This window comes from Periophthalmus magnuspinnatus, chromosome 20 (genome assembly GCF_009829125.3).
Source record: "Periophthalmus magnuspinnatus isolate fPerMag1 chromosome 20, fPerMag1.2.pri, whole genome shotgun sequence".
NCBI classification, from domain to species: Eukaryota; Metazoa; Chordata; class Actinopteri; order Gobiiformes; family Gobiidae; genus Periophthalmus; species Periophthalmus magnuspinnatus.
The window spans coordinates 23802128-23816781 of NC_047145.1; the positions used below are offsets into that span (position 1 = coordinate 23802128).

General features: G+C 41.4%; 1 protein-coding gene across 1 annotated transcript; it reads left to right on the forward strand.

The window, feature by feature from the left end:
* The first annotated feature begins 885 nt into the window (after positions 1 to 885).
* Positions 886 to 14654, forward strand: LOC117388263 (5'-AMP-activated protein kinase subunit gamma-2-like). The gene is made up of 17 exons (XM_033985771.2): positions 886 to 908; positions 2375 to 2431; positions 2522 to 2565; positions 3284 to 3342; positions 3557 to 3759; positions 6295 to 6349; positions 7038 to 7144; positions 7341 to 7422; positions 7892 to 7950; positions 8535 to 8580; positions 8680 to 8734; positions 8988 to 9114; positions 9630 to 9795; positions 10144 to 10181; positions 10577 to 10723; positions 12222 to 12315; positions 12631 to 14654. The coding sequence occupies exons 2-17, from the start codon at positions 2399 to 2401 to the stop codon at positions 13545 to 13547; spliced, it is 2232 nt and encodes a 743-aa protein (XP_033841662.2). The 5' UTR covers positions 886 to 908; positions 2375 to 2398; the 3' UTR covers positions 13548 to 14654.

Consider the following 14654-nt stretch of genomic DNA (forward strand, 5'->3'; position numbering starts at 1 on the left):
TATTAAATGACTTTTTGTTCCAACATTGTTTCATTAGAACTTATTGTAACATATTTGTCTTTTACTTTACTACTTTTACAACAGCCACTAGTTCTGTTTGCAACTATTAACACTATACTTCTATTACTGCTAATTAATACTATTGCAAGTGCTACTTTTAATTTAACTACTGCTACTACTACTAGAGGAGTTATTGCACTTTTAATATACATATGGGGGACTGTAGTTTAATCCTGCTTAATGCAAATCTGATATGATACAACTAGGGTTAAGTGCACATTGTAAACCCATTCATGCACATCTGAGACTAATCTACAGGGTGAGCAGCTTTTACGCAGAAGAAGACCCCATGGAGACACAGGGAGGGCATCTGACAATTCTCCATAAATATAAAAAAAACACGATACAAAACTACACAATAACTTGACTGATGTGATGTGTGATAGTTTTCGGGATGCAGCTGATTGTGCTGTGAAGGGAGAGTGACTTAGCACAGAGAGCAAAAGGAGGGGAGACTCAGTGTCATAAACTAAAGTGAAACTTATTAAACATGTTAATACGTTGTTTTGGGTGAATATAGCATTTTTCAAAATAATACAAGGTCACATGGTGATCTAAATATGTTATGTGTTACAGTTAATACCACAAAGAAGTAAAAGTCTTTAACTACAGTACTACTTTTACTTGGTTTCGTTCCATCTCTTGTACTTCTGGCGGAGGTGCAGCCGGTGTACTGGTCCTGCCTCTTTAAACTGCAGTATAAGTACAGCTACAGCAGCAGATTTGGATCAGACCTCTCCTCTTTCTGTTTTTCACTGGGTTTTTGCTGATGAAGGTTTTAGGAGGAGTTTAGTGTCAAACAGTTTGAACCCAGACCTCAGACCTCACCTGGACTCTCACCTGCGCAGGTAAGAGCATTTATTATTCTTTTTTTTTTATTTTTTACACATTTTTAAAGCTAAACTTCTTGGTGAGCAGGAGGGAAATGCAGGACTGTGGAAAGAGGATTAGCTTTGAAATATAATCAGATTTTAGCTCATTCTTTAAGTTTAGTGTGAGTCCAGTTACAAGCTGCAGCGGGACTGAACCAGGAATAGAGCTGGACTAAAGCAGAACTAAAAGGACTGAACCAGAATTAAAGCTTGACTAAACCAGGTCTAGAGCAGGACTAAACCAGGGCTTCATCTTACCCGGTCAAATCCAGGACTAATTTGAGAAATAAACCAGGACTAAACTAGGATAGTGTTGTCAGTAAGGCATATTCTGGATGCCATGTTATGATATTGTGACCTCCTCATAAACAGACCTGGAGTTGTGTTTTGCTTCATTCACACATTTTTGAGTAACACTTCATTATTAGCCTGTAACATCTCCAAAGCTCAAAATGCTCTGTTCCACCTTGTGATGTCATGAAGTGTAGTTTTCAAGTTAACAGCTAACGTTGTTTAAAAACATAGTGAAGTACTTCCTGTATCACCACATGACATCACAAAGTGGAACAGAGTGTTTTCAGGTTGAGAGAAGAGTCTGTGTGTTAAACATGAGTGAATGAAACAAAACACAACTCCAGGTCTGTTTGTGATGAGGAAACATTAGAACAAAAATCAGAAAATAGAGTCATATGAGTCTTTAATGTATTTTTGTTCTAATAAATGCTCAAGTGAATCTCTATTTTTGATACTTCTGTTGAGTAGTATCTGCTCCTCGACCCTAAACCAGGACTAAATCCAGCTTTACAGTCAGATACAACAGAAATATGGACTAAAATAATCAGATGGTGAAAAGTGGAACTATTCTCCACTCAAAATGACAGTACATGCAGTATTTGTGTCCCATGTACTTACAGAGTACACACGAGGATGAGACTATCCTAAAAATGTTTGTTTTTGCAGTACCTCTGTCAGCCACAGAGGGAGTAGAGAGCACACACACAGGGGGGGAGGGGCTGTGTTCCTTTTATTTCCTGTTGCATTGTGGGAATGTTTAGACATAAACACAATTGAGATTGACACAAGAGATAGAAGAGTTTACTGTTCACACAAGACACAGAACAGCACCAGAATGCAGTAACAATAGTACTATCATCAGTAACACTAGTAGTAGTAGTAGTAGTTGCAGTAGTAGTTGCAATAGTAGTAGTAGTAGTTGCAATAGTAGTAGTAGTTGTTGCAGTAGTAGTTACAGTAGTAATAGTAGTTGCAATAGTAGTAGTAGTTGTTGCAGTAGTAGTTACAGTAGTAATAGTAGTTGCAATAGTAGTAGTAGTAGTTGCAGTAGTAGTTACAGTAGTAATAGTAGTTGCAATAGTAGTAGTAGTTGTTGCAGTATTTTTTTCTTACTGTTCTGATTTGTGTCTCTTAAAATGTAATTTCAGGTTGTTGTTTTTGAAGTCCCCAAAATGGAGCACACAGATAAATATGGAAACAGGAAGGTATGCAGTATTTCAAGTACTTTATGAAATACTTTATGAACATATGAGATAAACAAACATGAGTTAAAAATGATTATTTTGACATTTCAGGCAGAGTCTCTGTCCAATCTGTTCCATCGACCCGCCAAAAACAGGTAGGACCCTACGAGACGAGGGAGGGAGTAGGAAGCAAGGGATGGGGGAGATGAGAGAGGAGAGGAGTGAAGGAAGCATGCAAACGAGGGAAGAAGGTAAGGAGGGAGGAGATAAGAACTGATGAGAGGGGAGACACAGAGGAGGAAGGGGCATGGGTAGGAAACGATAAGGAGTAAGGAGAAGTAAAGAAGGGAGGAGACAAGGAGAGTAGAGAGGAGACAAGAACACATGAAGGAAAGGAAAGGAAAGAGGAGATGAGAAGAGGAGAAGAAAGATGAGAGGAGACATGGATGGAGGAGACAAGGAGAGAGAGGAGGTGAGATGCTGCTGTTGTGTTGAATTCTTAAATGGATAATAGTTCATAAGAAACAGATTTAATGCATGTGGTTTAAAGATGATCCAGCGTTTATAGACAAGGAGGGAAGACGCAAGGAAGGAGGAGAGTAGGCACTGCTCTGTCTGAAGCTGTTACTCAAGATAGAGTTTAATTCGATCTTTGTTTTAACACAATCTGACCATAAAAAACGGACATGGAATTACAGCAGGTGAAATGATTTGTGGTGATAAACAAGTCTTATATGGAAGTAGTCTCACATAGAACTACTCCAGCTAAGTATCAATAAATACACTAGTTCATAAGAAACAGGTTGTATGTGGTTTTCAGGTTAAAAATGTTCTGACTTAAATAAAATAAAGTTATAATATTTGGTGTTCCAGGCTGAGTTTCAGTGGGATTCCCTCCGTCAGCATCAAACTGTTCAAGAGACATCCCAGAGGTCAGAAAACAAACCATCGATATCTCACAACTCTGTACTTTTAAAACTCTGGGATAAACACCACTTTTGTACATACTCCTCTCCTCTATCCTCGTATCCTCTCTCCTTGTCTCCTCAATTCCTCAACTCCTCTCTCCTCATCGCTCTCCTTGTCTCCTTGTCTCCACCCTCCTCATGTCCTCTCTCCTTGTCTCCTCTCTCCTTGCCTCCTCAGCCCTCAGTGTCTCCTCTCCTCACCCTCCTCCCCAGACCCCTCCCCCTTTCCCTCTGCTGACCTATCAGAGCGAGCCACGCCGTAGAGACGCCGGCAGACTGCGCTCCTATTCGTCGCCTCCGGTCACATGGACACGCCCTCCGCCACGACACACCACGCCCATAAAAAGGTTGAGCACGCCCCCTCCACAGAGCGTCTCCAAGGTGATCCATAACTAATCAATAACTTATACATAACTCATCAGTGACTGCCCCTAAAATATACAGACATTATTATAACCTATGAGGTAACAAATCTCACTAATGAACTGAACCAAACTGTGAACTAGGGCTAACTCAGAACTAAACCAGGAATAAAGCTGGACTAAACCAGGACTGAACCAGGACTAAACCAGGGCTAAACCAGGACTAAAGCTGGACTAAACCAGGACTAAAGCAGGACTAAAACAGGACTGAACCAGGGCTAAACCAGGACTAAACCAGGACTAAACCTGGACTAAACCTGGACTAAACCAGGACTAAACCAGGACTAAACCTGGAATAAACCAGGACTAAACTAGGACTAAACCAGGACTAAACCAGGACTAAACCTGGAATAAATTACTGTTAAACCAGGACTGATCCTGGACTGGACCAGAACTAAAATAGGACCAAAGCATAACTGACCCACGTTACAGCTTCAACTCTAAGAATCCTTTAAATGAGACTTTGAGGGGTTTTTTCAGGCCTCTACATCTGACCCACACCATCACACACAGGAGCCAGGCCCAAGGGCACAATGGCAGAGGTGCAACAGTCAAGGATGAGCCTCTGACTGTTGCACCTCCCTACTTACATTAAGATTTAGGCTACTCCTACTCCTACAACTACCACCACTCCTCCTTCTACTACTACTTGCTACTAGGCCTTCTACTACTACTACTACTACTACTACTACTACTACTACTACTACTACTACTACTACTACCACTAATAATAATAATCATCATCATCATCATAATAACTATAATAAGCTGCTATACTGCTGCTACTGCTTGTACTCCACTTGTACTGTCAGAGAGCTCGTGGGGCGGCCTGTGGTTCATTCTTTGGCCCAGTTACGTAACCGCGTCCTAATAACAGACCTCCATTCATTACGTTCACTCAGGAATACTTTCATATTCGTGATATTTATATCACATCTTAAAACACATAGTTATACAAGAGGATGTGTTTGTTTTTAGTTTTTGTTAGTTTATCACATAGTTAAGATTTATTATTAATTTACCATGTGATTATGAAAAAACATAACACCATAAAAAGGATTAAAAATAAAGTCGGTATTTTTCGGTGATTTTCGGGTCTTCGTAAAGTTGACGTCAGTACGCCAAAACAGGAAGTGATTTAAAATGGACAAATACGTGTTTTTAGGCCTTATTTTGACATTAAATACTTATATCTTTTTAAATATGTGTTCAAACAAAGATAGTGTAAATATTTAAGCTGTTATTAGTTATAAATACGTGCGGTTTAGAGCAGGTGCGGCGGTTTTATTGTGAAAGAGCTGCGTTAGCCGTTAGCTCCGGAGGACTCGGCCCGGGGAGCGGACACTGGAACTGTGAAGCCGGGCACAGGAGTTCCCAGGCCGGCTACAGCTGCTCCACGATCCGCCGGGCAGGAGAGCACAGTCGCAAGGGTTGGACTCATACCGGTGTCTCGCCCCGGAGCCGAATAGAACCCACGGAACCGGAGGAAGAACCGGAGCAGAATCGGAGCAGAGCAAGGAGATGACCGGAGACTGCGCGGTAATAGGCCAGCATCACCCGCATCAGCACCAGACCCAGCCCAGACCGGGACAGAACCAGGACTGAACCGGGACTGAACCGGGCTAATAAAACACAACCAAACTAGGACTAAACCGGCCCAAAGCCGCGCTAAACTAGTACTCTAACTAACGCCAATGACAGAAATGGGAATTGTGTAAAACCAGATCTAATATCAAATAATAAATAAATTATCAGGACTAAACCAGGACTCAGACAGAACTCATCTTAGACTTAAATCAGAGCTGATGATAACTAAAGTAAAGCTGTTTCTAATCAAGCATTAATGCAAAGTAAACTATCAGTTATCTGAAATTATCTGAGCATATTGTAAAATGGTTTGACCTATTTAATTATATTATCATAACCATAATCCTCAAAAATATGGCTTTTTAAAAAAATAATAGGCCTACTGAAGGAAAGCAGATTAAGTGATGTAAATTACAAAAATGACAGATGAAAGACTACATCTGCTTGCATTAGGGTTGGCAAAAGTATCAAAAATTAGATACTTATTAATACTAAAATTAGTATTGAAATAGATACTCATTTGCACAGGTTTCGATGCTAAAAAAAATCTCATTTACAGGACAGAAATGAACTTTTCCTGAATGAATGATCTTGACCTGTATCTTTCACAAGTATAAGACACATAGACTAGTATACACCCATGGACCACTATGAACCTACTGGACTCTGAGGGATTACGCAGATATAAGGCCACTTGTGAATAGAAAAGAAAGTACTTCCATTTAATGTTGAAAATCACATTCTATTGTCTAAATTAAGAGTTCTTTTATAATTGTGGTATTGGAATCAGTATTGATTATTGAGTTTATTCCTTAGTATTGAAATGGACTTTGAAGTTGTAGTATCATGATAAAACTACAGCTTGTTCATGTGCTTATTCTCATGTTTTTTTGTCTTTGTTTTGCAGATGGAGGAGGTGTCAGAGCCTGCAGAGCCAGAGGAGCCAGAGGAGCCTGAGGACGGTGAGAATGCCTCAGGTTTCACTCAGTCATCAATTTGAAAATAATCTTCAGATCTGCTGCGTCACCATCACTGACAACGAACAGCATAAACAACCACTGTATAAATCTGTGACAGCCACACAAACATGGATCATACACGCACGGGACAGACTGTACTCACTTTGGACTTTCAGAAAATGTTTGCTGCCAATGTCAAATATATTCACTCAACCAGACACACAACCCAAAACAGCTAGTACATCACATAATGAATTCTACACAGAGTAAATTAAAATAACTTATATGTTTGTGGAAAAAATAAGTCATCAGTCCTAATAATACAATAATAATACATAAAATGGCATGGTTTCTAGCAGAGGGCACAAGGACTCACTCTGTGGCATCACACAGGAGTGAAGCAGTGTAAATAAGGTTAAAAACAATAGCTGCAGACTTCACATCATGAGACAGAACTCCACAAACTCTGTGTGTCTGCTGTCTGCACTCAGTCCTGTGTGAGGAGCAATACTGTATACATGTGTACTTTTACAGTATGTTTTATGCTGTTAAATGTCCCGTGTACTTTGTGGGTGTTAGGGTCAGAGTCTGAGGTGGTGTATCTTCATAGTAGAATCTTCTACTTCTTATTTTCTTATTTCTTATTTTTAGAGTTTTTTTGTTTTTTTTTTACATTCTATTCTGTTTTCAGACTCAGACTCTGAGAGAGACATCTACATGAGGTTCATGAAGTGCCACAAATGTTACGACATCGTCCCCACCAGCTCCAAACTGGTGGTGTTTGACACAACGCTGCAGGTACTGGACCAGGACTAAAACTGGTTTAAACCAGGACTAAAACTGATATTGGACTTGGATTAAAACTGGACTACAATGGATACTGGGCTGGGACGAAAACTTGACTATAACTGGACTGAAACAGGACTGCAATGGGTCTAAACCACGACTATATGAGGTCTAAACCAGGTCTACAGCAGGTCTCCTCTGTGTTCAGGTGAAGAAGGCGTTCTTTGCTCTGGTGGCGAATGGTGTCAGAGCAGCTCCTCTTTGGGAGAGTAAGAAACAGAGCTTTGTCGGTGAGAAACATGTACTTCACACTATATATTTATTTATAACTTTGACCTTCATTATTCTGAGATTGTGGGGATCTTAATGGTACACTGTACAGTTATATAAATGTCTATTTTTCTTTTATAAAGAAGCATTTTATGGAGCTAAATCATCCAATTATTCCCTGATTCTGGGAAAGATGGACTGGTGTGGGCAGAGTTGTGTTTTAGTTTTTGTTTTTCCTCGAGTGATACAGAAAAGAGTGAGCCACTGTCTGTGTGAATGGTCACACACACTATCAGACAGCAGTAATATAGATAACATCTAATGGTGAAGTGTGAGAATGCAAGATGGCTGGGTTGACCAATATAATTATGTATGTTAGCTTTAAAGCATATAAAATTCACCAAGACCAAACTTTGTCTTAAAGGACTAAACCAGGACTGAACTAGGACTGAACCTTGTCTAAACTGGTTGTTTCTGTTGTGTCCTCAGGGATGTTAACTATCACAGATTTCATCAACATTCTCACCCGGTATTACAAATCTCCAATGGTGAGTCCCAAATAAAACATTTAAATCTTGTTTTAAAGAGGAAGTTCTACCAAATTAATTTTTGTAGCTTTCTACTATGTGTTGTTCCCTCATCAAAAACCTGCCTGAAGAGGGTTTAGATGTTCATGCATGTTTGAGTAATGTCAAACTCCCAAACCCTATTCAAACTCTCTTTATGGGTAACAGTACAATCCTGTACAAGGCTCCGCCATCAAGCCTACATCCCCCATGTTCACACACAATTCTTCATGAATATACAAAAGCAGGATACACAACAACTTGACAAACCTAATGCAGTAGTTTCATTAGCGGGATGCATGCTAATGAAACTACTACTACTACTACTACTCTGTTGTAATGATGTTCTGAAGGGTGAGACACTTAGCTGGGAGAGCAAAGGGAGAGGAGACATGTTAATACATTGTTTTGGGTGAATATAGCATTTTCAAAACAATAAAAGGAAACATGGTGATCTAAATACACCCCTTAGAAGTAAAATACAGGAGGTATTTTACTTCTAAGGGGTGTTTAAGTGATTTTATTTGTTTGGTTTTGTGTTTTATTTTATTTTTTTTTATTTTCAGGTCCAAATCTATGAACTGGAGGAGCACAAGATCGAGACATGGAGAGGTAAAATGTACTGGGGGCACTGTTGAGTCATTACCCATAGACCTGTGGTGTTAAAGCCTGCAGTACTACGTTTGGCCTGATGATGATTCTTTTTTTCAGAGCTCTACCTACAAGAGACATTTAAACCTCTGGTCCACATTCCTCCAGACGCAAGGTCAGTCCTGGTTTAGTCCTTTGTAATCGCTAGTCCTGGTTCAGTCCTGGTTCAGTCCAGGTCCAATCGTGGTTCAGAGCTGGTCCAGTTCTGGTTTAGTCCTGGTTAAATCCTCTTGTATTACAGTGTATTTGAGGCGGTGCACTCTCTGGTTTAGTCTTGATTCAGTCCTGGTTTTACTCCTGGTTTAGTCATGCTTTAGTCCTGGTCTAGCCCTGGTTCAGTCCCTGTTAAACCCTCCTGTATATTACAGTGTGTTTGAGGCAGTCCACTCTCTGATCAAGCATAAGATCCACCGTCTGCCTGTGATCGACCCCATCAGTGGAAATGCCCTCTACATCCTCACACACAAGAGGATCCTCAAGTTTTTACAGCTGTTTGTAAGTACTGAGAGTATTAATACTAGTACTGATAATACTATAACTTTTTGTTTTCATCTAACAGACCAGTTTTGGGTTTTTTTTACCTCGACATGTTTGGACCACTGTCTCTAGTCATGTGATGTGATGTTGCTCTGACATTTCTTTTCACTGCCATCTCAGACTCCAGCAAAAGAGAGAACCACATTATAGTTTGGGATGGAGCCAAAGTTACTGAGACAGAGGACAATAAACATCAATTGGGAGAGGTTTCCATAATACACTAAAACAAGATGAGGGGGCTTTCATGCTTTCGCACACTTGGGATACTGTTCTGAAGAAGTCGAAGTGCAGAGGGCGGTATGGTTCTTCCTCTCCCAGAAGGAAGACAGCGCCAAAGACTGTGTAAATCAGAGACAAGAAATTTCACGGCAACATCACATGACACTTCTGATGACCAATAGGAGTAGTACTCTATCTCCTCATCTGTTCCTCCTCTCTCTCTCTTGCTCTCTCTCTCTCTCTCATTCTCTCAGGTGTGTGAGTTGGCAATGCCGTCCTTCATGAAACAGAGTCTGGAGGAGCTGTGTGTGGGAACCTACTCCAACATTGCCTACATCCACCCAGACACACCCCTGTACACCGCCCTGTCCCTGTTCACCCACAGGAGGGTCTCTGCTCTGCCTGTGGTGGACTACAACGGTACTGGACCGGGAGTGGACGAGGACTAAACCAGGATGAAACCACAACTGAACCAAAACTAGACCAAGACTGAACCAGGACTAAACTAGGACTGAACCACAACTGAACCAAAACTAGACCAAGACTAAACCAGGACTAAACCAGGACTAAACCACAGCTGAACCAAAACTAGACCAAGACCAAACTAGGATTAAACTAGGACTAGACCAGGACTGAACTAGCAATAAACCAGGCCTAAACCAGGACTAAATTGGGACTAAAGCAGCACTGAACCAGGACTTAACTAGGACTAAACCAGAACTGAAGCAGGACTAAACCAGACTTAAAACATGTTTTCTTTTGTTTCAGGTAAAGTGGTGGACATCTACTCTAAATTTGATGTCATTGTGAGTACAGGAATTTTTTTCAGTTAAAATGACTTGCATCCTGCAGAGAATACTCATATCGGGTTTGCTGTTTTTTGTTTTTTTTCTAATGAGTGATCTCACAGACCTTGGCGGTGGTTATATTATTCTCATGTTCACTTTGGTAATAGTTGGAAAGGGCTGCACAATATGACAAACAATGCAATATTCGATTTTTTCTATTGTGATAACAATATTATTGCGATATTTTAGTGAACATTTTGGCACAAGAAGTTCATTTAAATAAAAAAATGTCAAATGGAGAACTTTGTGTTGTTGCGATATATTTATTGTATCGTACTTATTTAATGGATGTACTAGTGCCATGTTTACATTGTGGTGACAGTAGTGCTGATTGTTAACATATGTTTTCACAGAACCTGGCGGCGGAGAAAACTTACAACAACCTGGACATCACAGTGACTCAGGCTCTCAAGCACCGCTCTCAGTATTTTGAAGGAGTCCTAAAGTGTCACAGACTGGAGACTCTGGAGGTCATAGTGGACCGCATCGTCAAGGCAGAGGTCAGTCCTGGTTTAGTCCTGGTTCAGTCCTGGTTCAGTCCTGGTTCAGTCCTGGTTTAGTCCTGGTTCAGTCCTGTTTCAATTCAATCCAGTTTATTTTTTGTAAAACCCAAAATCACTACAGCAGCTGCCTCTTAGGGTTTAACAGGATCAGTGAATACACCAAACGAAAGTTAGAAAATCCACAGTGAAACACACACTGGTCAATAACTGAGGTGCTGTGTGCGTCTGGCATGTGCTGATGCGCTGATCCATCCTCAGTCAGAACAAACAAGAAAACTACACTTGTACAGAATAGGGATTTTTATTTAAGAGGAGGAACAGGTGATATAAAGGTAATTAAGTTTATTACATGGGTATTTGTGTGTGCTAGTTTGTATGTGTGTGTGAGCGTGTGTGCGTATGTGTGTGTGCGTATGTGTGTGAGCGTGTGTGCGTATGTGTGTGTGAGCGTGTGCGTGTGTGTTTGTGCGGGTGTGTTTGTGTGTGTGTGCGTGCATACGTGTGTGCGTATGTGTGTGTGAGTGTGTGTGTTTGTGTGTGTGTGCATATGTGTGTGCGTATGTGTGTCAGCATGTGTGTGTGTTTGTGGGGGTGTGTTTGTGTGTGTGTGCGTGCATACGTGTGTGCGTATGTGTGTGGGGGTGTGTTTGTGTGTGTGTGCATACGTGTGTGGGTGTGTGTGTGTGTGTGTGTGCGTGCATACGTGTGTGCGTATGTGTGTGTTTGTGGGGGTGTGTTGGGGTGTGTGTGTGTGTGCATACATGTGGGCGTGGGTGTGTGTGGGGGTGTGTGTGTGTGTGTGTGTGAAAAGAAAAGACAGAAGTATATATACATTAGAAACACCAGAAACACCAATGAACTATTCAGTGAAATGAATAGGGAAAAAATGGCATGCTACACACAGGTGGGTGGTCCAATTCTATAAATTAAGCTCTATGTAATCCTTAAATGTTTGTAAAAATGTAGTAATGGCTGAATAGGCAAAACTGTACAAAATGGCTGAATGCACTATTTACAAATAGATGCAGGGCAGAATATTATCTGTTGCAAAAGGACGGACACTGGATGGACATAACTGACGTATTGTTGGTCAGTTAGGTATTTGCACATGGAGCCCTGCACTGTATAACCGTGATAACATCAAACGATGAAAATTACACATGAAAATAAACATTCATACCCAATTACAAACAATACTTAGATTGTATGAACGCACACAATACCCATACACACAAGATTAAGCAAGATGACCTGTGAACAGCACGAGGCTCCTAACATTATCATGGGTAATGTGGTCCCATGCCCACTGGACTTTTAACAATAACAGACAAGTAGATTAAACACTTCAGTTCTGACTCAGTTCTGATTTGATCCTGGGTTAGTCCTGGGTCATTTCTGGTTTAGTCCTGGTTCAACCCTGATTCAGTCCTGGTTCAATCCTGGTTTAAATCTGATTTAGTCCTGGTTCAGATCCACACCGTACTCTCTCTCTCAGGTTCACAGGTTGGTGGTGGTGGACGAAGATTCCAAAATCGTCGGCATCGTTTCTCTGTCTGATATTCTACAGGCTCTGGTCCTCACCCCAGCAGGTTAGTCCTGGTTTAGTTCGGGCTTAGTCCTGTTTAGTCCTGGTTTAGTCCTGTTTAGTCCTGTTTAGTCCTGTTTAGTCCAGGTTTGGTCCTGTTTAGTCCTGTTTAGTCCTGTTTAGTCCTAGTTTAGTCCTGGTTTGGTTCTGGTTTAGTCCTGTTTAGTCCTAGTTTAGTCCTGTTTAGTCCTGTTTAGTCCTGGTTTGGTCCTGGTTTAGTCCTGTTTCCTCCTGTTTAGTTCTAGTTTAGTCTTGTTTAGTCCTAGTTTAGTCCTGTTCCGTCTTGGTCTAATCATGGTTTAACTATTTGTTTTTTAAGGTTTGGGGCGAAAAGAAAGTGTTCCATCTCAGGCTCCAAATCTGGACTCAGGTCTTCAGCGAGGAGACGAGGAATCAAAACAAGGAACTAACGAAGGAGAAGAGGAGACGAAACAAGGAACTAATGAAGGAGACGAGGAAACAAGCGAAGCAGGAGCCACAAGGGGAGACGAGGAGACAATAGAAGGAGCTACGGAAGGAGAGGAGGAGGCGAATGAAGAGAGCAAGGAGGCAGAGGAGAGCAGAACAGAAGAGCAAGGAGAGAAGGAAGGAAGTGAAGGGGGGGAGGAAGGACATAAGGAGACAATTGAGGAGACAAAGGAGGAGGCATCAGGAGATGAGGAGAACCAAGGGATTGAAGAGGGAGGAAACAAGGAGACAGTGGAGGAAACACAAAAGGAGGCAACCGAGGAGGCAACTGAGGAGGTAACTGAGGAGGCAACCAAGGAGGCAACCGAGGAGACAACCGAGGAGGCAACCGAGGAGACAACCGAGGAGGCAACCGAGGAGGCAACTGAGGAGGCAACCAAGGAGACAACCGAGGAGACAACCGAGGATACAACTGAGGAGACAACCGAGGAGGCAACTGAGGAGGAAACAAAGGAAACAAACAAGGAGACAATGGAGGAGGTACAAGGAGAGGATGAGAACAGTGGAACTGAGAAGGAAGGAAACGAGGAGACTCAGGAGGAGACGAATAAGGAAGCAGCTGAGGTGGCAACAGAGGAGGCATCGGAGGAGACGACAGAGGAGAATCAATGGACTGAGGAGGTTGGAAATGAGGAGACAGAGGAGGAGACGAGAAAGGTAATGAATGAAGAGGTATGTGAGGAGACAAACGAGGCAGAGGAAGAAACTGTCAATCAAACAGACAGACAGGAAGTGGAGGAGGACAGACAGGAGGAGGCGGAGTCCTGACACGTTTGGTTTTATCCTTATTTGGGCAGACCACCCCCCCACAGTTACACACATTTAAATTGCTTCACTTTATCATCTTTATGTTCAAAGGTAGAGACACTAGAGATGCAGCTTTTTCAGCATCGATATGATCCGATACTTGGGTTTAAAATGCCGACAGATAATCGAAACCAGCCAATGCCAGAACAGAGAAATCCTCCAAATGTTTATATCAGAAACTGCAGCATTTTAAGTTCAGGAGATTATCGATTTTATATTTAAATTGATCTGATCCGATCCTTGTTCCTGATCGTTGGATCTGATACTGGGGTTGATATAATCCACACTTGTTCAATACTTTCTAAACATGTTTGTCTGGTCACTGTTGAACCTCCATGTGTTCGGATGGGTGTGATTAACAGGTAGATCAGCCAGTCAGACACAAGCATAGTCCAGTCGTATCAAAACACATACGACTGCTTTTAAAGTAAAAAGGAAGGACAAATATTTCACAGGGGACTGAAAAACATGACAGATTTCTGCTGAATCAATGAGTGAAGCTCTAAACTCTTCATCTGAGGTCAAAGCAATGTCATGTTTATAAATCGTAGATGGCCAATGAGCTGCTTCATTTCATGTGTCACTGAAATGAGCAAATCTGATGATCATGTTTGGTGTAGTGTCTTGCCTAAAGACACAACAACAGTCTTTGCACACCACTATTGCAGCTGATATTCCCAGTGGTCTCCATCCAAGTCCAGAACCAGGTCTGACTCTGCTCATCTTCTGACGACATTCTTCTGAGATGTGACGAGATCGGGCTGTGACGTTCTCCGTGTGAAATCAGTCTGGACATGATCAGAGACTGGTTCATAGACAAAGTCAGACTGAATGTATTTGAGATGTAAACACTGGCTCTTATATCGTGGTTTGATTTGTGAGCTGAACGTGGACACTTCAAACCTGTGTCACTCAAGTCACTTTGTAAAAACGTGAGATTTATTTAAGAACATTTATTTAAGATGTTTATCCTGTTTAAAGTGAACCTCTTTTTCTGCTGTTTGTGGAGGATTCTGGGAAAGTATTTTATTGTAGTTCTGCAGTTTGTCAATAAAGCGTTTTATCTGC